Source organism: Mixophyes fleayi, chromosome 5 (assembly GCF_038048845.1).
Source record: "Mixophyes fleayi isolate aMixFle1 chromosome 5, aMixFle1.hap1, whole genome shotgun sequence".
NCBI lineage: Eukaryota > Metazoa > Chordata > Amphibia > Anura > Limnodynastidae > Mixophyes > Mixophyes fleayi.
In genome coordinates, this window is record NC_134406.1 from 101908452 (window position 1) to 101931898 (window position 23447).

Sequence of the window (23447 nt, forward strand, 5' to 3'; positions counted from 1 at the left end):
CATTTACATTAGATATATGAACATTTTAATGGCACAATACCTCCATCTAACATGGCAGCATTTTTCTATACAAATGAGGTTAAAGAAAGACTCAGCAGACTTTCTTTTTAGTTATTAATTAGAAATTACTACTTCAACTGTCGCTTCAACAGAAGAAGAGGTAGCTATAAATTGGTGTGTTTTTAATTCAGTTAACTAGACATATCTATGGCAAAGAAAAGTCCAAAGACTAGAGATGAGCAACATTTTCAAAAAAATCTGCGGAATATTTGCCTCACTGTGCACTTGGGAGTGGAATTTCACAATTTACTCTGGAGAAATTGGGTTTTAAGTGTTCCACATGGATTATTTTTATTCTGCACAGAATTTCCTTATTAGATTTATTTTCCACCTAGACTTCGCTGATTATACCACAAAACACCACAGATCAGAATGAATGGATACAGCCACTGTCACCGCTCTAACTACAGATGATAAATTCTGCAAAAGGTGAACGTACAAAACCAGTGGTGAAACAACACAGAGCTCAAAGATATCACCGCAACTTCACACTTTAAAAACAAAAACAGTTCCACAGCGAACTCCAATTTGCATGAAATTCTGCAGCAATTTAGACCATCTCTAAAGACCGTAATCAATTTAGTTTGTATCCTGAATTTAAACTATCACTACCATAACCACAAACATGTATTCTGATACAGCTGAAAGAATGCAGAAATATAAATGAACAAAACTTGAGCTACAATTCACAAGAAGCTCTGCAGATATATTTTAATACATGATTGTTTTCCTTTTCCTCCAGGGCTTTCAGAACGTACTTTATACAATACATGTTAATGTAGAATCTGGCCTTTAAAGTGGTTATTTATGTTTGATTACGGTACATATATTATCCAGTCCAATTCTCACAGGAGCCTTCCCTAATTACCAAGACAAATCCATTTAAAAACAACAAGTAAAAGGACAACGTATACAACACATTAATACTTTACATGTTTAGGAAGTCATGTTATTGAATAACTGTTAGGTTATAGCCAAAAACACAGGTGACACACTAAAAGAAAAATATAACATTTAACAATAATTTAAAAACAGTAACTGTAAACATTTAACTTGGGAAATCAACCTGCGTACAATTAAACTAATACATTTCTCATTCAACCATTTCACTAAAATATAATGGCACTGCAAACCAAAACATGCACTAATCTACATGCACTGTATGAAATCACTACAGCATTGTCTTTACATCTTAGAGATCTACCAGTGAAATGACCAGTGCTAGAAAAATGTCAGTAAATTAAATTCTGATTGCAAACCACACACAAACTATTGTCTTATCACATAAAACAGTAATAATTGCTGCTCAGACAACTGGAACTTGTAGATTCATCTATTACACGACACATGTTTAACCGATACAGAAATATAGGATAGCACTGTGTATACTGAGTTTAAGAGTATTTTAGAATTTCATTGTTCGTATCCTATGCCCTATATACAAAGTACTTGCTTGTATCCTTGAGGAACCAGGAGCAAAACAGAAATAAAAGAATCTAAACCAATGATGGGAAACCTAATACACTTCCAGGGCCCTCATGGGGCAGCTCTCTAACCTTCAGAAGTCCCACAAATCACCCTTAATCTCAGTATAAAATTAAAATAATACATTTAATGAAAGACTGAGACACGTATCTGTAATAACATATCAGCAGGCACTTTAAACAAGTGTTACAAGCAACAACAAATAAATCTAACAATAAAGCAAGGAGCTGGGGACGGCAGGTGAAGGTTCTGAGGGCCACTTGTTGCCCATTACGAACTAAACAAATACACTTTATGCATTTGTTTATACAATTAACCACATACACATAAAAGTGGTCAACTACCAACCTTTTAATCCAACATACCTGATGATAATCCTTTTGATATCTACGGGCTCATCATTAGGCATCATGCTTGTTTTGGGGCCACATGCTGCAACATGGGCCAGTTATTGATATCACCGGTAATACCACAGCGTATGACTGTCTAAAGCCTTTTGTACAGAGCTACATTTAATTAAATACAAATGCCTTCCATAAACCACCTATCAATCGTACTCCTGTGCTATAATCCTCTCACAGTGCAACAAGGTTGTTAGGTGACCTAGTGACATGATGTCATTGAGGGCATGGTATGACTTGAGTGGGAGCATGACCAAAGGCGATGGAAAGAAAATGACAAACAGCAGCCAAATTGAGCCAGTTGCAAATTGCTACATTAACTTAGACTGTATAGCTGGAAACTATGAATCTATCTTTCATATGCAGTCCCTGTATTGGGTACAACAAAGCAAAGTAATTGTTTGAGTCTATAGTGCCGTTACAAATACAAAATGAAAACGCTTAAAAAGCCATGTCCATCAGAACATATCTGAACACTCCTTTTGGAGTAAAGCCAACAACTCTTAGTCTACCTTGATTGTCTGAGTAGCAATAACATTTTATCACTAGAATCTTCCTGAAATGATTACTGAAGAAAATAAACATCCCTTACCCCAATCCTGTTCATACAAGGCTTGGGAAAGATACCATGAACCATTAATTGGCATGCATAAATACACAAAAATAAAATGAATTGTGTGAGTTCCGTTTGCAAGCATTTGAAACAAAAATGTGATTTAAATCAATATCTAAACAATAGTAGCAAGATAATATTCATGGAACAAAAGAAAACTATTCTTAATTGCCAAATATATCACACAGAACTAGATAATACACACAAAGTTTACAACTTTACATTTTTCTACCTATTCCAGGACACTGTACTATGTGTATCTAGCAGGACTCCGTTTACCATTTGCCCTGTGGGCAACCCCATCATTTAAATAGTTTAAAGGGTTGTTTCACTTTATTTAATAACTTACTAATTTCCTTCCCTTCTCACCAACATTACTTTAGCAGTTGTAAGGTTTTCAATTAGAGCCATTGTGTTGGAGGTTTCCTCCAACACAAGAGAGCAGAGCTGAAGGTGAATGGCAGGTCCCAGCTATATGCAAGTGCCAGGACCCTTTAAACACAGTGAATGGTGAGGGACCCCCATAATATTATTATTGGAAAGGGAGGGGGATTTATAAAAGTTTTTAATAAAGTGGAAAGCCCCTTGAAATGCATTTGTCTTAATTTTTCTCTTTTTGATTTTACTCCGCTAGCTGGTCTATGTCAGAAAACCTACTATGCAGTCTACATTATGGAGAATGGGGAGCTGTCCAATCCAGCATGAGCAGGTGCACAGGTAGTGACTTACAGTATAGTCATTCCCTCTGACCTAAGACAACGTAAATACTGACACATGCTGAGGCGGATTATGGATCTGCATGTTTGAAAATATATTATATTTCATTTTTAGTTATTAATTCATTCTGTGTATTATATTTATTTTATACTAATCCTGTTTAATAATATTTATTGATAGTATTCATCTTTCAAATTATTTATTGATATTATAATGTTACCTGTAACCAAGTTCTCTATTAATATTTTTAGTTTATACAGCTTCACTATTTTGAATTACACATTGCATAACATTCACCCATTGCATTGAACACCTATTGCCAACACCTATCGAACACCATCACCTCTAACCTCTCATACAAAACACCCTCCATTTTACCCACTCTCAGATATTTTTTATATACTATTTCTGTATACAATGAGATAGATAGCAAAACTATATATCACACTTATTTTATATATTTTATGTTATTTAATCCTCCTGTTCTCTTACTACTCATTGAAATCACAATACCATCTCTAATCATATTAGAAAGGTTGCCAGAACTAATCGCTCCAGGCGTTATCGAATTTAGCTCCACAAACAGAGAAATGGGATTGTTAGCAGAAAAACTTTCACCCTATTTAGACAAACAATTTGTACAGCTAATTTGCTTTGTTGACACCATATCCATACAAATCTGACTCTTCCATGTCCACATAATCTACCAGCACAGTAACCCACACCATTACAGATAAGTTAAAAACTCCAAAGGAAGAGCGATATCATGACCGCTCTATTTTCGCTATATACCCTTCAGAGCTTTAGGGGACTGACAAATGTATTGGGAGACGGAAGACGGCAAGTGTTATGCCTTCTATAAATTACTAAAGACAAAATGTTGGCAAAGATAATCCTGCCCCAGTAAAGATTACCAAGCATGTATAATATCGAATGTTACAGCTTCTGCTTCCTTCGCTTACATCTTGTATTTGTCAAACACCACCATGGAGATGCTGAAACCAAGGTTATGCAATGTTAACCTTTCTTTAATCTGATGAGATAATACAATTAGCATGACCTCTGTCTATATCCATGATCTTGAAATTAGAAGTATCAGCACATCACTAGCACACTTGTATAAATAAAATAACTGCATAATTATGTGCAGCTGTCAACTGTTCCTCAAATAAGCACTAGTCATACTTATATACAATAACATATCAGTGTTCTGCTCATGCTTTGAAGTGGCATATTAGTGGAATATAAAACAAGTTAAGCGATATATTTTTTTCCCCCTAAAAGTAAAATGTCACTTTCATTATTTTTTTAAAAATTAAACCACTCCTTCATTTACAGAAAAAAAACCAAAACCATTTTCTTTCAGAACACTGACCAGATGGCTCTGTTGCTGTTGCAGTATGTGGATAAATACAAGCTTACTTTACCAAAGTTCACGTATTACACCATTACAGTTTAGCTGTCCTCACAAAGCCACTGGCAAAATGCACATTGGCGCTAGTCCTGCCAGGGTTTCCGCATACCCTTCATTACCACTCTTGTTATGACTTTTGGTTGTTGATTTTTAGGATTACACACTTATGACTATCCTATTACTTGCTACTCTTAGAGGATGATACCCCCTTACTATAGCTCTCTCTTTTAGACTAAATCTTGCCCATGTTACATCAAGTAAATGTGCCTTTTTTTTTTCAACAGCATATTCATTATCTAATGCTCTATAACAGTTCTTCAACTATTTTTTTTATTACAGAATTGTTCTAGTAGGTCATTACGTTGTAATATACCATTTCTGTTAACTATTATGTAACTTGTCTCAACATTAGCCAATTTTGTGTTGATTTATTTGATACATATATAAGGAAGGATATTTCCAGTAAATTTTGTGTTAAAGGCAGTTACAATGTAGTAGTTTTAATCTGACTCACTGTTACCAGGGAAGCTTTACCAGAATGAATGGGCACACTGGCATGGTAATGAAATTCACACTTCCCTATACTAAAAATATGCTGTTTTTACATATGGAGGGGGAAAAAAAGCAGGGAAGAAATAGGAACGTGGATGGATAACAAGAGAGGCATCTCTGTCGGCACTGTCAATAATATATGTTTTAGGTGGGAATTAGAATTTTGAGCCAGAAGCAGATGATATGTAATAATGGGTTTTTCACTTCTTCCTATAAACAAATCATGAATGCAGAATAAAATCTACTGCCCAGCCAAGAAATGAAAGTACTGTGTAATTTGCCTGAAAAGACCCTTCTTACCAACTTTCTCAGATTTCTCTCTCTGCTCTTGTAGCTGATCGCATTTTGTAGTTAACTGCTTGACCCGTGTTCGAAGCTGGGAAACCTCCTCTTCCTTCATCATTAGAGATTCATGCATCTGTCTCTTCGTCTCGGCAATTACCATTCCCTGTACAGAATAGATAAATACATTTTCAAAAACATTTCCACCTTTTGTCACGTACTGAATTTCACATGGAGATAGAATCTTCAAAGCATGGTTTCCTTCTTTTAGTTTACATACCAAACTTTGAAGACTTTAATATGCAGGTGTTGGTAACTGCATATGAAGACTAAGCATTGCACGAGTGTTCTTTAAACTCATATTTTCTATCTGATAATGAAAGTTCAGTATGTTTTCTCACCAAGTCATTGGATGAATGAATGAACAGATCTGCCTGTGTATGGCCAGCATTATTAACATATTACACAGGACTGAAGGCTGAGTGGATCATGACAAACAAATCGCATACAATGACAAGGTAAAAATGGCCTGCCCAAATGAGCAGACAGTCTAAGGTGTGGGGAACACATGATACATTAGCGTTTGAGCCAACTTAATATTTCACATTGGTGACCCATCTTTGCTCCTCCCTCCATTCTCCAACCTCCCCCCCCCCACCTTAGTCACACCCCTCCTTGTTATGTCCATTCCCTTTGTGTTAACCTAAAATTTCAAATTTATTGTGGAAGATACTATTTCACAGTTACAAAAAAGTATAATATGTAAAATGACTGGACTCTCTACGAATATTCTTTTCATGATTTCATTGATATTTTTTTCCGTGTTGTGCACAAGAAAAAGTTAAAGAAAATTGAATTTATATGCTGTGTTGAAATAAGGTGTTAACTTTACCTTACCATTAAGGTGCCTCGTTTCACGCAAAGTATGGACTTTGGGAGGAGTACTTTTTACTTTTGTCACCCATATCCCCAGGTTTAAGAAGCAGGTACATGACATGTTCAATAAAGGTTAAACCCACAAGGACACACTCTGCTTCGGTTAAACACCTCCCGCTCACCCACAGTTATGTTATGTATAATGTATGCTGTATGTATAATGTTAAACTGTGCCACACAGAGGAATGACTATTAAGTCTGGAGCTCTGGATCTAACCAAAAGGCTGGAAAAGGTTATTTCAGGGATGTTCCCAGAGCTAAATTAATCAATAGACTTTGTGGAGAAAGAGCCGGCAAGGGATCCAGGAGTGAGATGGGCAATAGTCAGCCAATGTTCAGCCCTGGGAGATAAGGGCTGCCAATCGGAAAGCCAGCTGAGTTCGCTCCCTCCCTACACCCAGAAACCACAAGGGTGGGACTTGAGCCTGAATGAAAGTCTGTGGCCAGAGACCAGCAGAGGGGGAAATTCAATTATCCACAAGGTTCCGCCGGACACCGCCTCAATGTCTGGCTGCACACATTACCAGGTAATACGGTACAGAAAAGACAATGTGTTTAATAGATATTTTTGCAAAAACTTCCACGCAATGCATCTGCGGACTGTTCCGGAGACAAATGGCTTCACATTGTAGCCAACTGAATTCCCACTAGAGATTCAGAAGTGAGATTGTGGAATCTGGATGTCAGGACTGGCAAAGTGTTAAGGCTCCTGCTGGACTCATCAAGAAACAAAGGGTTCAGCAAAGGACTGCGAGGACCAGTGACAGGGTAGGAGTCTCGCTACAAAGCAACAAGCCTGAAGAGAATACCCCAGGGTGGCTTAGAAGTAGACTGGTATTGTGATGTAATTTTGTTACGTTACAATGTGATCAATTTAATCCTTTCATAGAAGTGCTAAAGCTCTATTGGTAATTTTAGGTCAATGAAGTTAAGCATTTTTTATATTTGCCTGTGTGGGCCTTTGCTGGTTATCCAGGTGGAGCCTGTGAGTGGGGCAGTATTGTGACATACATAAAATCATCAATCATAATCATACACTAAGGGCTAGATTAACTAAGCTGCGGGTTTGAAAAAGTGGGTATGTTGCCTATGGCAACCAATCAGATTCTAGCTTTCATTTATTTAGTACCTTCTACAAAATGACAGCTAGAATCTGATTGGTTGCTATAGGCAACATCGCCACTTTTTCAAACCCGCAGCTTAGTAAATCTAGCCCTAAATCTTTTACTTGGTGGCAGAAGCATTTACCTTATGAATCTCCCTCTAAAAATGAGCAGTTTAAATAATGCAATGGTAAAAAGCTAAATTATGCAGAAAGTTGGGTCACTTCCAAATGAGTATACTTATCAATATAGTGTTTCCTAGAAGTGTGAAATAATTGAGATTAGGATGCCTGAAGGTGTCGCTGAAGCAAGGTGCTGAGAAAGCACATCTGAACTTCACTCTGAACCCCTGCCAATGTCAGGTCCTGCTGACATCTATCAGAGCTGCATGTTTACCTTATCTTGCTCCAGCTGTTCAACTAAATTCTTGGCATCCCTCAGCTGGGTGATCAGCTTGGTCTTCTCATTTGAGTGAAGTTCCTGGAATGTCACACACAATACTTATTAACATTGGACACACTTCCTTTTTGGACAACATATTTTAAAGCAAATTATGAAAAGAACAGTCTGTTGCACCAGTCTCAATTTAAGCTATTCGGAAAGAAAAACTTTTAATTGGGCTAAAGAACACATGACTGTACTAGAAATGTACTAGTCTGTTTACATATAAACAAATTAAAACTTCCAAGATATTCATTTTGCAACTACTACAACCTTTCTTAATTGCAACCAGTTTAGGTTAGGCTAATGAAGGTATATGACTAATTTGTCACTATTGGTTTCATATACAATTGGGGGTTTTAAATTATTCCACATCATTTTAAATAAGGCAAGTACATTTATACAGCTGGGTAGTGAGAATATGAAGCATAGCTGCTACAGGAAACATTGTGAAGACATAGTAAAAGACACATAAGAAGCATTAAGTGGTAACAGGTGGGCATCTGAAGGTTACCTGTGGCTCTTCTGCCCTAATAACTTGGACAGCAAAGTCTCAGTGTCACGATCTGCCTACAGCTTATGCATTACATGCTGCTTTGCATGGCAGCTCCTGCCTTTTTGTCTTTATCATTGTATTTGTATTGGCAGTACCTCCATTCACCAGAGGTGCTGCTATTGCGCCTTATTGTGTGCATTAGGGGTTAACCTTCATGTTCCAATTATCCCATGCACCTGGGTGTGGTTTTCCATTTATATACCCTGTCACTCCCAGCACACATGGCTGGTTATTGTTGTCCTATTCTGATGTCATATCCTGTGTTACCTGTGGATTCTTCCTCCTGCCTTGCTCCTCTGGTTCATGCTGCCTGGAATCTGTTCATACCCCTGCTTCCCTGCATTAGCTGTGTACCTGCTTGTTTCTGGACATTTATATTATTTCCTGCATCAGCCTGTACCTGGTAATTACCACTACTCCTGACTACCTGTTATTTATACTTGTCTGCAAATAAACACAGAGTGTTTTCACCATATTCGTGACTCCTAGCTGTACTTCTGTTTGTAACCGTGACACTCAGTACTGTGTGTTAAATAGTTAAAGAAAGTGGCTGCTTGAGTTGTGGGAACATGAACACTAGTGCTTGGATGCATAATGTATAGGAAAGCAATTGCAATTGGGATTTATCTTGCCAACAGCCTTTGTAAATATAATGCATGAGAATCATAAGCCATGTCTGATGTTCCAGGTGCCGCATATAAAGTATAGAAACAGATCATTTTTAATAAACGTGGGAGATATAGAAAATAATTAGTGCATTAAGTGCATTTATGACTTAGAAATTTAGTATATTTATTTGTTGCCTTTTTCACAAACCACAATAACTAAATATAGGTATGTAACGCTGCAGACGGAACTGTATAACAAGGAAGAAGAGTGAAGGGTGTAGTGGTTAAAGAGTGAGAATGCTAATGCTTAATTTTCTTTGAACAGGAGCTACCTTAATCTTTTCAAGCTCTTGGAGCCTTTCATCTAGTTGGTTCTGTAACGCTTCTTTTTCACTGCTAAGTTGAGTACACTGTTCTTTATATGACCGAATCCGTTCTTTACACCTCTGAAGAAGGTTCTCCTGGCGTTTCACTCTCACCTGCAGAGCATCCAATGTTTTTGTAGCGTCCCCACTTCCATCTACAGAAAACAAAAATGATCATTTATAGTCAGTAGACTATACAGGGTGGGACATAACTGAACAGTAAACAATAAATACCAAACTTCAGAGGCTCCAGGCAGGCTGATGCAGTACAGACAGAGCAGAAGAACAGGTATGGAGACAGGAGGGAAGAGGGCCCTGCTCAAATGAGCTTACATCCTAAGGGAGGGTGAACAAAACTCAAGCAAGGGAGCCAGTTGACGTGTAAGGGAGAGAATAGGGGCAGGTAGGACGGTTTAGGTGGAAGATTGGTAGGCTTTAAGGAACAGGTGGGTTTTGAGTGCCCGTTTGAAGGAGCTTAGATTGGGAGAGAGACGGATGGAGCGGAGGAGGTCGTTCCAGTTAAGGGGGGCTGCGCGGAAGAAGTCCTGGATTCTGGAGTGAGATGAGGTGACCAGGGTGGAGGAGAGGCGACGGTCATTTGCCGAGCGCAGGGAGCGGGCAGGAGTGTGAATGGAGAGAAGTTAGAGATATAGGGGGCAGTAGACTGGGAGAGGGCCTTGTATGTGGTGGTCAGGAGTTTGAACAGGGGATGGGGAGCCAGTGGAGGGCAAGGCAGAGAGGGGAAGCGGAGAAGGAGCGGCGAGAGAGGAAGATTAGTCTAGCCGCCGCATTGAGAATAGAGCGGAGGGGGGCAAGGTGGGAGAAAGGGAGGCCAGTAAGGAGGCTGCAGTAGTCGAGGCGGGAGATGAGTGCGTGGATGATAGTTTTGGTGGTATCCTGAGAGAGGAAGGGTCGGATGCGGGCAATGTTGCGAAGTTGGAAGCGACAGGCGATTAGACAAGGGCAGGTGAATCTAGACTAAGACCCGGCAGAAAACATTCTAAAGCCAGCAAATTTATTATTTACCATTCCAACACCATATAATAAACTTGATATTATCAATTAAAAATTAATCGCAATGGTTGCAAACCCTTGCCAATTAAATTAATTGGCAAAAAATGTTGGTACACAATCATGAAAAAACATAGCAAAATAAGAAATTCTGGCGCAAAGCAATCAGATAAAACGCTGACAAAAATATACCTGTGCATTATTTATGCACACCATGCAATATTACCCCCTTTGTAGTATTTGACACATAATAAGCAGCTGTCTTTTGTACATATGGGTCTTTTTCTCTATAAGGTGCTAAAAATTTATAAACTTCTGCTTCCTCCCAAAGTTCACATTATTCTTCTAGATGTTATGAAAAATGCTCAGGTCATAGCTGCAGATTTGCCATATAAGTACACGCCTAATATTGCAAGTGGCTGTCCCTTTGCACTTACCAGGTGTTGAACCGCTGTCTGCTTCTCCCTCCTGCCCAGTGTTCTGACTTTCATGCTCGGTTGAAACGATTGTCTCAGGGTCCATTTGCCCTTTTCCAACCCGTTGTTTAAGTAAGGTTACCTACACAAATATGTAGGGGAAAACAAGGGAAAATGGCTCTTGTTAAACAAATGCAAATATATGATTGTCATAAAATAAAGCCATCTTAAAAGAAGAAGTCCACTTTCAGACAAACTTCTCTAGGAAAACTAAAAATGGCCCAAACCAAAACTCTATCATGATTGGTCAGGCAGTTCGGTAAAGCACAAACTATAGGTGAAAAATATCACATCATATTAAGCATCTTTGAAAAGCCAGACTGTGACGGATATCTATTTAGATAACAATCGGCACACTCGAGTACAATGTTTGTTGCAGCCTCCCAGTTAGCAAGTTTCTTCCGCCCATTAAAAATGTATTATTTCTACATAAGCACTGTAGTCTGTTTTTTAGTAATTGTCTGAGTAAATCCTTACCTGAGTCTGAAGCACACTAATTAGCTGGTCTTTCTCTTCAAGGGATGCATCAAACTCTTCCTGCAGGTGTTTCTTGGCTTGCTGATCCATTTGAAGCTCCTGACAGGTAAATGTAGCAAAATGTATTTGTATTAAAATAAAATTTAAAAAAGTGTTTAATTTCAGTCCATGTTCTTTATGCAGGGATGCATAAGGAAGCAGAAATAATGTCGTTTTGGAAGCAAGGAGGAAACTGTATGTAGATTGTGACAGTAGGCATCAAAACATGGTTTATGGGCAAGTGTGAGCATATCAAGATAATAACTCTTTTTGGAATAAGTTATATGGAGATGAAGGAACAGCATATGGAGAATGGATAACAGGCATTAGACAAGGAGATTATATATTTCTTTGAAGAGAAAAAAAACAGTGTGAAGAGAAATGAGAAGGTGAAGAGGTATATAGTGAGAACATAGGAATTTACCAGGCACAAATGTACATGGATAAGGTGTGTGGAAATTCCACAGAAATGGAGCCCCCTCCCCTATACAAGTCTAAGTGGCTACCTGTGGTGAATGGTTAGACTGTTTCATTCCCTAGCTGAGTCAGTGTCCTGACTACAAACCAGACTGCACACCAGGGCTGGGATTCATCCAGGTACTTGCATATTCATACTACTTCTGTTTGATAATTGTTGCATGTGTTTGAATATTCCCCAATCCACAAACTATGGTTTTACAGCAACATGCAGGACTGCTAATGAATACACTGCATGTTGGCCTATTATGTAACAGAGAAAATGAACAGAACCAAATGTCATTATGTGTAATAAGACACCAGTTCTGACAGCCAGCACTCCATAGAAATGTTATCAGGAGGGAAGGAGAAAATTGATGCTATGAAACGGTTAAAAAAAATTATAGCTGCTGAGTCACAAATAAAGCTGCTATCCATCTACAATCAGTCTAGATATATTTAGTAGAAACAGAGGGTCAAAACCCACCTCTCGCAGTTCTCCAATTCTCCTTAGTGCTTTATCCTGGCTCTGGCTCAAAATGGACTGAAAAAAAAAAAAAAAACGAACAATAAAATAAAGGCATAACAATTAGTCAAGCAGATGTTAGCTTTCATTAGACTAACTTGCGCTATGCTGATCTAAGCTAGTATCTCCATGGAATGCGATGGTTTAATACGTATTTGTACTGTGTGCAGCATGTTACTATGCAAAAAGTCTTGATTATTTTATTTTAGTATTGAAAGCTGCAGAAATGAGAAACAAGTACATGCACAAAGCAATGTCCCCAAATATTCTGGGATTAGGTTTAAAAACTCACCTGAAGTTTCTCTTTGTCCCTCTGAACTGTTCTGTAAGTTGTAACTAGCTGTAACGCAAAAACAAAAATAATAATAATGACAACAATGCAAGAGTCAACTAATAGGCTTATTTAAAAATGAGATTAAAAACACTGGATAAAATCTACTTTTTCTTAACTCTCTTTTACAAAGCCAACACTAGAGTGTCAAACTTTACCCTCTGTGTCTTACTTATTAATTATCTCTAACTAATGGAGTATGTGTAATACAAAAGTCCTAGTAAACTGGATGCTATCACAAGAAATATGCAATACATTATAAAAGCTGTACAAATGGCTAAACATGGAGCACTTTATTTTTATGTTTTTTTTATTTTTTTTCCCTTTATTTTTTATGAAGACAATATGTAAAAATTCTAAGTATGATAAACATCATTGAACAGAAGTGCATTATCATATCTGTATGATAACAATTTAAAAATTATTGGGCAAACTTCATGCATTTTAAGATCTAAGCAAATTCTCCCTGGCATATATTTTGACCAAACTCTCATTACCATTTTAATGTGACTGTGTAACCACACAGGATGATCCTCTCCTCTAATAACTACCAATAAATAGGAAAACGGGACGGATTCAGAGGCAAGAAGTATAGCAATGACTATGGAGCGGGTATTATTACTCAGAGCTGGTTAAGGGGTCGTTTGCCGTATTTCGCATCTCATACCATGTGGTGTGTTTAAAGAAGTCCTCAATTTGAATTTTAGTTGGATTTTGGAGGGAGTTAATGTAACTCTACAAAGAGTCAAAGAATGTTTCAACTTTTGCTTATTTCTCGTATATTGTTTCCACTCAATCCACTGTAAAGATATATGGCAGTTTTTCCTTGAAAAGAGATATGGAAGGGGTTTCACTTTGAAGCCAGAGCTGGTATATTGTCTTCTTAGCTATGGAAAAATCCCCAGTATTGCCCATTCCTAGTTAAAGGGTACATAATTAACCAAATGGTCTTCTGAATATTGTTTAACTAGCAACCAAAATCGTCTTAATATTAGGCAACCCCATAAACAGTAGAAAAGATCTGCACCAGGAGCATCACAACAAAGGCAAGTGTCTGTTTTATTAGACTTATTGTAAATCATTTAAGTGGAGATAGATGTTGTGAAACATATTTAAGAACATCTCTATGTATACAGTATGCTAGAGATTAACAACAGGCTTGATGATGGTGGAAAAAGTGTAATCCAATAGTTTAGATATGAAAGTACAACCCACGTAACTGACTACCTTTACCAATAAGATGTAGTGAACATATAAGCTTTGCGCATAGGTGGCGATGATTGGAGGAGCCGGTCAAACATGTTCTGGCCGTCCATATCAGAAAATGTTCCTATGACTTTGCTTATATGGTATTAAGCTTATAAAATTGTGATCAGAAATGCCCTCAACAGTTCAGATGTTCCTAATGCTTCTGTAAACATTAATGGTCTTTTAGTTTCCCTATTGAGGAGATGAGAAATTATGGTAATTCCCCTAGTTTTCCACATTGTTAAGGGATAGGATGCTATGCCATTTGGGAGCTCTAGCTTATGGATGAATAGAAGATTAATTGATTTGTGGTCACTGAGAAAATATCTGTATCTGCCCATGCCACACTTTGCTGGTATTCCAGAATAAGGGACTGTCCTTAACTTCTTGTGAAATCTCCTCATCATATTCATGTAGAAAAGATTTTCAGCCAATGACAGATAAGAAATTCTGTTCTATTATCTTGTTGGCACCCAAAGATCTAAACCATAAAATATGAGGGTGGCAGAGTATTTTATTTTTAAAAGTGAAAAAAAAAAAAAAGAAAGAGAAAACTAAAGATCCTGATAGTCTGGGTGCAATGATTACTCTGGATACATATGTTTCAAAATGAAGCCATGTGCTAATTTGGCTCAATTAAAGGATGTCTTGTTATCAGTGACACAGCATGACAGATAAGTGAGTGCTGGATATTATTTCATCCATCCCACACTACATAAAGAATGTGCAATGGATGGCCAAGGAAGAGCAGAATGAAGGAATGGACAAGCTTGCACATATATGCATTTAGTACCACTGTAACTTAATATTAACAGGTTGTAACTTGCTAAAGGAATTTGGCATGTATAATTATAGCACCTTTATCAAATAAATCACACATAACAGAAACCAATCAATCACAGTGCCCTTGTTTGGTTGGTTTATACTATGATTTTAGTACTGTTTGGAAAGCATATTCAAAAGTCTCTTTAAAAACAAACATAACAAAAAAACAGTTAAAAATATAAACCCATAAAAATGTTCAAAAAAGTCATAAGTAAATAAAATGATTTTTATACTTACGATAAATCCCTTTCTCCAATTCCATCTGGGGGACACTGCTACCATGGGGTTGGAGCTGGGGAGTGTGGAGTTGGCACTTAACTAGTTAAACTGTGGCTGCTGACAGACTCCTCCCCTCTGCAACCCCCTGTAGCTAGTCGGGGTAATTCTAAAGCCCTCAAGGAAAGGGAGTCGAACAACCAAGAAGCAAACAGCAGAAGAACAGAAGGGAGGGCACGCAGTGTCCCCAAGATGGATTCAGAGAAAGGGATTTATTGTAAGTATAAAAATCCTTTTTCTCTCTCTCTCTTCCTCTCTCAGCCACCCCTAAAGGAGGAACCATCCTGGATGCCCAGCTCGTAGCACGCTACGGCCAAAGCTAGCATCCAAGGACGCAAACTCACTAAACTCGATAAAATTTGGTGAATGTATGGACCGAGGACCATGTGGTCGCTCGGCATAGCTGATCAGCCGAGGGCCCAATCAGCGCAGCAGAGGAAGCCCCCACAGACCTGGTGGAGTGTGTCGTAACGTGGATAGGCACAGGGCAGTCAGCCCTAAGATACGTCTGTTTTATTGTAAAGGTAAGCCATCTAGCAATGGTCTGCTTGGAAGCTGGCCAGCCTCTTTTTCGGGAATCAACTAGGACAAAAAGAGAGTCCGTACGCCAGATATCCGAAGTTCTTAGGACATAAATACGTAATGCCCTGACCACATCTAAATATTCTAAGGTGGAACCTGTTGGAGCATCTTGGGACACCTACACCACTATTTCCTGATTAATGTGAAATCCGGAAACTACTTTTGGTAGAAAAGAAGGGACAGTCCGAAGCACCACCATGTCATCATGGAAGACCAGTAAAGACCCCCAAGCTCCGAGAATCGTCTAGCCGACGCTATGGCCAGCAGGAACACCACCTTCCATGCCAGAAACCTAAAATACGCTGACTGTAAAGCGTTCTTGTAGCATATATAGTACCAAATTCAAATCACAGGGTGCCATGGGAGGAACAAAGAGAGGTTGAATGTGCAGGACCCCCTGCAAAAAAGTACGGACTTCCGTAAGGTCCGACAGACGCTTCTGGAAAAAGATGGAAAGAGCCGAGACCAGGACCTTTAAGGATCCCAGGCAGAGCCCTACATCAAGACCGTTTTGAAGAAAACCTAGCAGCCAGGGCAAATGAAATTTACTTGTATTGCGTGCCCGGTCTTCACACCATATAATGTAGATGCACCAGATTCTATGATAAATGCGGGCCGACACTGGTTTCCTAGCCTGTAACAGGGTATTCACCACACTGGAAGAAAACCCTTTTGACCGCCAGAGGCGGGCTTCAACAGCCATGCCATCAAAGCCAGCCGAAACAGGTCCTGATGCTAAAAAGTACCCTGTAGAAGGAGGTCGTTGCGAAGAGGCAGACAAAGTCCTTGACCCACTGTCATGAAAAGGATGTCCGCATACCATACACTGCGGGGCCAATGGGGAGCTACCAGTATAACAGGGAGTCCTCCGGGAAGCATTGGAATGGGAGGGATAAGATACCCCAGCCGAAAATTCCAGTGCATTGTCATTATGTCCACCGCCACCGCGTCCCTTGCTCTTGCACAGAATCTGGGAATCTGCCGATTGTGTCTGGATGCAATAAGATCCAGAAGGCCCCACTTCCAGACTTATATCTGAAATACCTCTGGATGGAGTGACCATTCCCCTGGCATTGCTGTGTGACGACTTAGGAAGTTGGCTTCCCAATTAAGAATGCCTGGAATGAATACGGCTGACAGAGATGGGACAAACTGTTCTGCCCAGGCAAATATCTGGGCTGATATGCCCATTGCCCTTGGACTCTTTGCCCCCCCCCCATTTCTTGTCATATGCCACCGCAGTAGCATTATCTGATTGTAATTGTACTGGGAATCCCTGAATTAGGGACTGAGCCCCTTTGAGAGCCATTAACATGGCCTTCAAACTCCAGGATATTTATTGGAAAGGAACTTTCTTGTTCTGACCGAAGACCCTAAAGGTGCAAATGTAGCGTCACTGTACCCCAGCCCTTTAGACTAGCATCCATTGTTAAGATGATCCAGGAGCACGGGGCAAAGGATCTGCCCATGCTTAGGTGTTCTTGACTCTTCCACCATCTGAGAGATAGACGAGCCTCTTGGGACAACAGTATCTCTGGTGCTCCAAGTGGAGATGAACTTGACCACTTCCCTCTGGAAGCATCTCCGAGTGAAACCTTCCATAGGGGATCGTCTTGAATGTCGAGACCATCTTGCCCAGTAACCTCATGCAAAGAAGCATGGAAGGTTTGTGACTGTCTTGGACCTTGGTCACTAGGACTTGTAGCGAGCAAACCTTGTTCTGTCTTCTGGTGTCCATTATAAGACCTAAGAAAATCATTCTCTGGACTGGTATTAACTGCGACTTCTGGACGTTTATCAACCAACCGTGAAGCTGCAGGGTCTCTAAAGTGAGGTGTAAATGCTGACAAAGAAGCTGATCTGAGGGGGCTTTGATCAAGCAAGTCGTTGACATAGGGATCTATGCTCACTCCCATAGAACGGAGGCTGACAGCCATTACGGCCATGATTTTTGTAAATACTCTGGGCGATGTGGCCAGGCCAAAAGGAAGCGCCCTGAATTGGTAATGGGCCACTCCTACCGTGAAGCGGAGCAATGGCTGGTGTCCTTCCCATATAGGTACATGAAGATATGTGTCCCGAATATCTATGGAATCCAGGAATTCTCCCCCCTCCAATCAATTTATAACTGAACAAAGAGACTCCTTTCAAAACCTGTCTATTCTTAGGTGTAGATTTAGAGACTTTAAGTTCAAAATGGGACGGAAGGAACCTCAGAGTACGAGGCTTTATCACATTCACGGGAAGAGAAGTATTCTTGCCCCCTGTCGCAGAAGATAAAGTTATCTAACTCTGCTCCAAAGAGTAACGAGACCAAATAAGGAAGGGCCTCAAAGGCCCTTTTGGATTCTGAGTCAGCTTCCCAGGACAAAAGCCAGAAAAGTTCTTCTAGCAGCTACCGCAGTAGCTGACATTGAAGAATACAAGGATGCCTCGCTCTGCGCAGCCTCGTACAGATACTCTGCAGCTTCCTTCAGTTGTAAAGCCAGGGGGAGAAGGTCCGAAATCCTGCAATCAATCTGCCAGTCGGACAGCCCACGTTTCCATCGCCCTAGCAACCCATGCAGAAGACAGCATGGGTCTATAGGAGGCTCCCGCTATACCATAAATGGATTTTAAAAAATCTTCCACCTTTACGATCAGTGACATCCTGAAGATTGGAGGTGCCCGGGACTGGAAGTGTAGTCTGGCGAACCAGTCGTGCCACTGGTGTATCCACTCTAGGAACCTGTTTCCAACGCACTAAGTCATCTGGTTGTAATGTGTACAGAGACAAAAACCTACGTGGAACCACCATTTTGCGATCGGGCTGAGACTAGGCCGATTCAGCAATCTCCCTTAATTCCAAAGAAGGGGGGAAATAAATTACGGGTTTTTTTTACATTTTTGAATAGCCCGTGGTTAACTGGTCTAGGCTCATCAATGTCTACAAGATCTAAGGCCGAGCTGCCAGGACCAGATCCTCAACACCTTGGTTTCTGTTAGAGTCATCCAGGTCTAAGACCTGTGCTGGAAATCTGACTCATGCAGAAGTTCCCTGTCCTCCTCTGATGACACCTCAGAGTCAGAGACCGAGAAGAAAGGATGGCTCACTTTGTGTCTTTTGTTTTTAGACCCCTATGGTCCTGGGTAGTCTAAAAAACGCAAAGCGCTGGACCAGGCCGGTACCCCTGGGAAAGGCCTGAAGGAGCCAATGAGGATAGCATTCTCCTCTTGTTGAGACAATACTGCCGTTTGGGCTATCCCAATTAACGAAGTAGAGGGGTGTTCCTCTACTAAAGCTGCACCAGAGAGTCTACAGACTGTTGTAAAGACATTGCTCACTTTGGTCTCTCCATGGCTATAGGAGCCGAAACCTGAGACTGCGTGGCCTGGGACCCCGCGTCACAGCCCAAACAGAGGGCCCCCCCGGGTCCTGTTGTCCCGTCTGTAATTTTATTTTACATTTTGAACAATTACAAAACATAGCTTTGGTAGATTCTCCTTAATCCGACATGATTACTGAATAGGAATAGAAAGAATAGTATACAGTCACACAGGTATAGATTGACCCCTAAGAATACTACTAATCCCTGACCGTCACCAGTGATATCTTAGATTTTTTTTTATAACCCAATTATATATGTATACATTTTTAGTGAGTAGAGAACAATATATTCAACATTGTAACTACAACACTACATTTGATGAAAAACACAGTATACCTCCTCATATATATGTATACATTTTTAGTGAGTAGAAACCCAATATATTCAATTGTGTAACTATAATACTACATTTGTTGTAAAACACAGTATACCTCCACTTACATAGCAAGTATAGTGTAAAATAAGGATTAAATAATACTTAGTCTATTTAGGCTAATGTATAGCAGGCATGAGGGAGTCCAGCAGCAGCCAAGTCTGTCCGAGTTTGACTGCAAAAGTTTCCTTTTCCAGCCGATGCTTTGGCCCTGTGGAAGAAACTAATCTGCCGATTAAGACAGGGAGAGTTCTATAATAATTCCTCCCTGTCTGCAGTGTCCAGCAGCCGCCGGACTGCTTACACAAGTTTGTCTGCGGCGCTTCTCCTATTAAGCCCACAAACTGCCTCTTCTTAATGCCTTAAATGCATTGTGTACTGTAGCTCCGTCCTCCCCCCCCTCTATCTATGGAAGGGACTTGGTAGATTCCAAGATGGCGGCATCCATCGCATCTGGATTCCGGTGCTCTATGCTACTCAGAGCTGCGCCGGTCCTGAGGAATTTATGTGGCCGCGTCTTCTCCCGCTCTGGCGTGCCAGCATCATGCAAAGAAGATAGGCGGTTTCTGTGAGAGCCGCCACTCTCACTACTAGCGCTGCAGTACTGTAAGTAAAGCAGCCCTGCTGTCCCCTTCTATCTTCTTTCTACACTATCCTAGTGGAAAAAACGGCCTATAAAATAAACAGGAGCAAAATAAAAGTCAGCCCAACTCCTTGGGCACTTAGACTACACTGACTAGCTACAGGGGGTTGCAGAGTGGAGAAGTCTGTCAGCAGCCACAGTTTAACTAGTTAATTAACAACTCCACACTCCCTAGCTACAACCCCATGGTAGATAGGATAAAAAAAAGAAAGAGAAAATAATTTAATGGCTAAAATCCAGTCATCTTAATGTGTATTCCTGATAAAGGTTTATCTTCATTACAAGTGCATGCTGCAATATGAAGGTGAATTGTATTTTTAATGTTTCTTTGAATCTTTGTCCCTATAACAATAGACTGCCCTGTTTCCTAAAAACTGTACATGTGATGTTAAAAGCATACTTAAAAATATATTTGTCTATTTACCTTGACAACTGCATGGTGCAGGAAAGGATACTAAAAAAAAGTACAGACCTTACAGCCCTTACATTTGGGAGTGATTTTCTTGGGCTACACTGGAGACAATAAAATTCCCAGGTGACTGAAGCAAATGTGTTCAGAAATCTATATTCTACTGGTTAGTAACAATGGACATAAAAGTGAATCACATTATCCCAGTAACCGTATCATACCTCAGAATATTTCCCTCGGTAGTTGCCCAAGCTCTTCTCCATCCTACGCAACCGATGAAAAAGTTGTTCTTTATTGAGCCCCTCCAGACTACCCACAGATTCTTCTGCCTCACTTTCAATATCCGAGGGAGGATCAAACACAGGACCTGGACTGTCCGTGTCTATTCGGTTTAAGGACTCGCGGGAACCACTTCTCACAAGAGATTCTTTTGATGGAGAGCGGAACAATGTTTCTTTCACTGGGCTTCGGAATAACGACTCCATTGAAGGGACGCGAAGTTGAAGCTTTTGTGCAAAAGACTGAACCTCGCTCTTCTGCAATAATGATAAAACATTTAACCTTATCAAAATATGGAATTAATTGATAAATGTAACAGGCATAATTGCGTTATCTGAGAACATCTTCAAGGTAATTTTCTCTATAGGTAACCATCAATATTATTATATTATTGGGGTCTTAACATAACACTACCATTCTACTAGAACAAATGTAACATGCTCTTATGTGCATTCATTATTTACGAAGGCCCACTGAACCCAACCTTTTCCATGCACTATACAGTGGCTATAAAAAGTATACACCTATTTTGCCTTTTTCCCATTTCATTTTCTTACATTGTGGAATAAAAATGGATTTATACCAGAATACTTAGCACTACTACAGAAAAATACTATGGAATGTCAAAAAAAAAAAATAACGAAAAATTTTACTTACTTGCAAATACAAAAAATACACCTGATCTTTCCCTTTGCTAAGTTCCACCAAAATTAAGTGTTTTATTGGATTTAAAAGTAAATCTGCCTGCAAGAGATCCCACGGTTCTAAACAAGAACTTCATCATTAAGATTAAAGAAACATAGAAAATTTTACACCAACCAGGGGAAGGATATAACATTATTGCAAACACTTAACAGTTCTCTGAGCACTGTGAAGTACATCATAAAGAAATGGAGTGAATATGGCATAACTTGCCAATAAAAGTCCATCCTCAAAACAAAGCCTCTGCGTCAGAAGAGCAGTTTTTAGGGAAGTTTCCAAGGAGCCTATGGCAATTCTGACAGAGCTAAGGGAAACTGTAAATGGGATAATAGTCTGGGAACTTCACAAATCCATGGCAAAAATAAAACTATTGCTGAAAAAACTTCACATGAAATCTGACCCAGAAACATGTGGTAGACCTTCCTGACCATTTGAAAAATATTTTATGGTCTGATGAGAAGTGTAAACTTTTTAGTTTTAACACAGTGTTCTGTTTGTTATAAGCACCATACCAAGAACCCTGTCCCTACCATGCCTTAGCTTGTTAATATAAAGCTGCAGACATTTACCTAACTAGCTACTGTGTGGCTAATTTTACGCATTTTTTATTTATCCAACATGTCCATAGCTGCAAAAATGTTTACAATTTTTACAACGGACGCCTGACGTTGCACACAATTAGATATAGTTTCAATTATGACACACAATGAGATTGCTTAAAACACAACCAAAGTTTGGTCTACAAGAAGTTATATTTTCAGAACTTGAATTTACAGCTCACTGAAATGCAATTAAACCTCTGAAGAATAACTCTATTGATCCACACATAAAAATGTGATCATATACAATTTATTGCATTATTTCCAAACTTACTAATAATTCTAAGAAAATCAGATAGACCTATTGTAGAAACCAACAATCGAAAATAGTAAAAAGAAACAACAAATAAAATTAGTCCGTAATCATGGAAGGTTTAACTAAAATTGATTGGTAACAAATAGAACCTATGTACATGCATTAGGCTGAGTACACACTACAGAAATTTCTGACCGATGTGTTATCTTTAAACGAATTTACCTACAACTTAAGTTCTGATAGGTCGGTTGATTCTTGCGTACACACTTATACACATTTTAAATGATTTTTGAGTGAAGCGACTTTGGTCAGACATAATGTCGGCTCTGAAGGATGTGACTCAGTACACACAAACGATATATGGGCTCCACTGCAGCGATATATCGTAAAAATTTAAATAAAGGGCTGATCATCACCAGAACAAAACTTGCACAAAGTCAGATTCAGGAAAAGGAAATGTGTCATCGCCATTCATTCTATAACACATCTTTGTGTACACACACATATAAGAATATTATGTAATTTTATTTTAATAGTAATTACTAATCAAATATAAGGTCACGTCACTTCTGGAAATACATGAAACTGTATTGAGAATATGTATTTTCATATGTGGTAAGAATACATGTTGTATACACTTGCACACAGGAACACATTCATGTCATATGGAACGTTCTAAACAGGTTTACTATTGCTTTTCCATTAAACGCACATTATTCCCATTTGACTGACGTTCCGAGACCCAGAGCCGTAACTAGGGTGGTGCGGGCGGTGCCGTCGCCCAGGGCGCAAGCCCGAGGGGGGCGCAGCAGCCGTCCGCTACCTTCCCCTCTGGCACAGAGTAAAAAATACAATTAAAAAAAAAAAAAAAAGTGGCCCCTCCCCCGACTCGCGCCCCCCCCCCGCGTGACTCGTGGGGGGGGGGGGGTCGTGGAGGGAAAGTGAGTGTTAGTGTTTTAATAAAAAAGGGAAAGATAAAATATCTGTACAGTTGTAAATCCCATCTTATTCCCGGATATGTGCACATTTATCCAAATA

At 39.5% G+C, this 23447-nt stretch overlaps 1 protein-coding gene across 5 annotated transcripts in view; it reads right to left on the reverse strand.

Moving 5' to 3' along the window:
• The window catches only part of GOLGA4 (golgin A4), a 76343-nt gene that overhangs the window by 29141 nt on the left and 23755 nt on the right, over nucleotides 1-23447 (reverse strand). For 4 of the 5 annotated variants that reach the window (XM_075212612.1, XM_075212611.1, XM_075212610.1 and 1 more), the window contains 8 exons: nucleotides 20795-21109; nucleotides 12811-12858; nucleotides 12480-12536; nucleotides 11498-11596; nucleotides 10982-11102; nucleotides 9501-9688; nucleotides 7960-8043; nucleotides 5543-5690 (listed from right to left, as the gene is read on the reverse strand). In XM_075212612.1, coding sequence (XP_075068713.1) covers nucleotides 5543-5690; nucleotides 7960-8043; nucleotides 9501-9688; nucleotides 10982-11102; nucleotides 11498-11596; nucleotides 12480-12536; nucleotides 12811-12858; nucleotides 20795-21109 — 1060 coding nt within the window. The remainder of the gene's footprint in view (nucleotides 1-5542; nucleotides 5691-7959; nucleotides 8044-9500; nucleotides 9689-10981; nucleotides 11103-11497; nucleotides 11597-12479; nucleotides 12537-12810; nucleotides 12859-20794; nucleotides 21110-23447) is intronic. The other variant, XM_075212613.1, reaches the window with a different exon arrangement.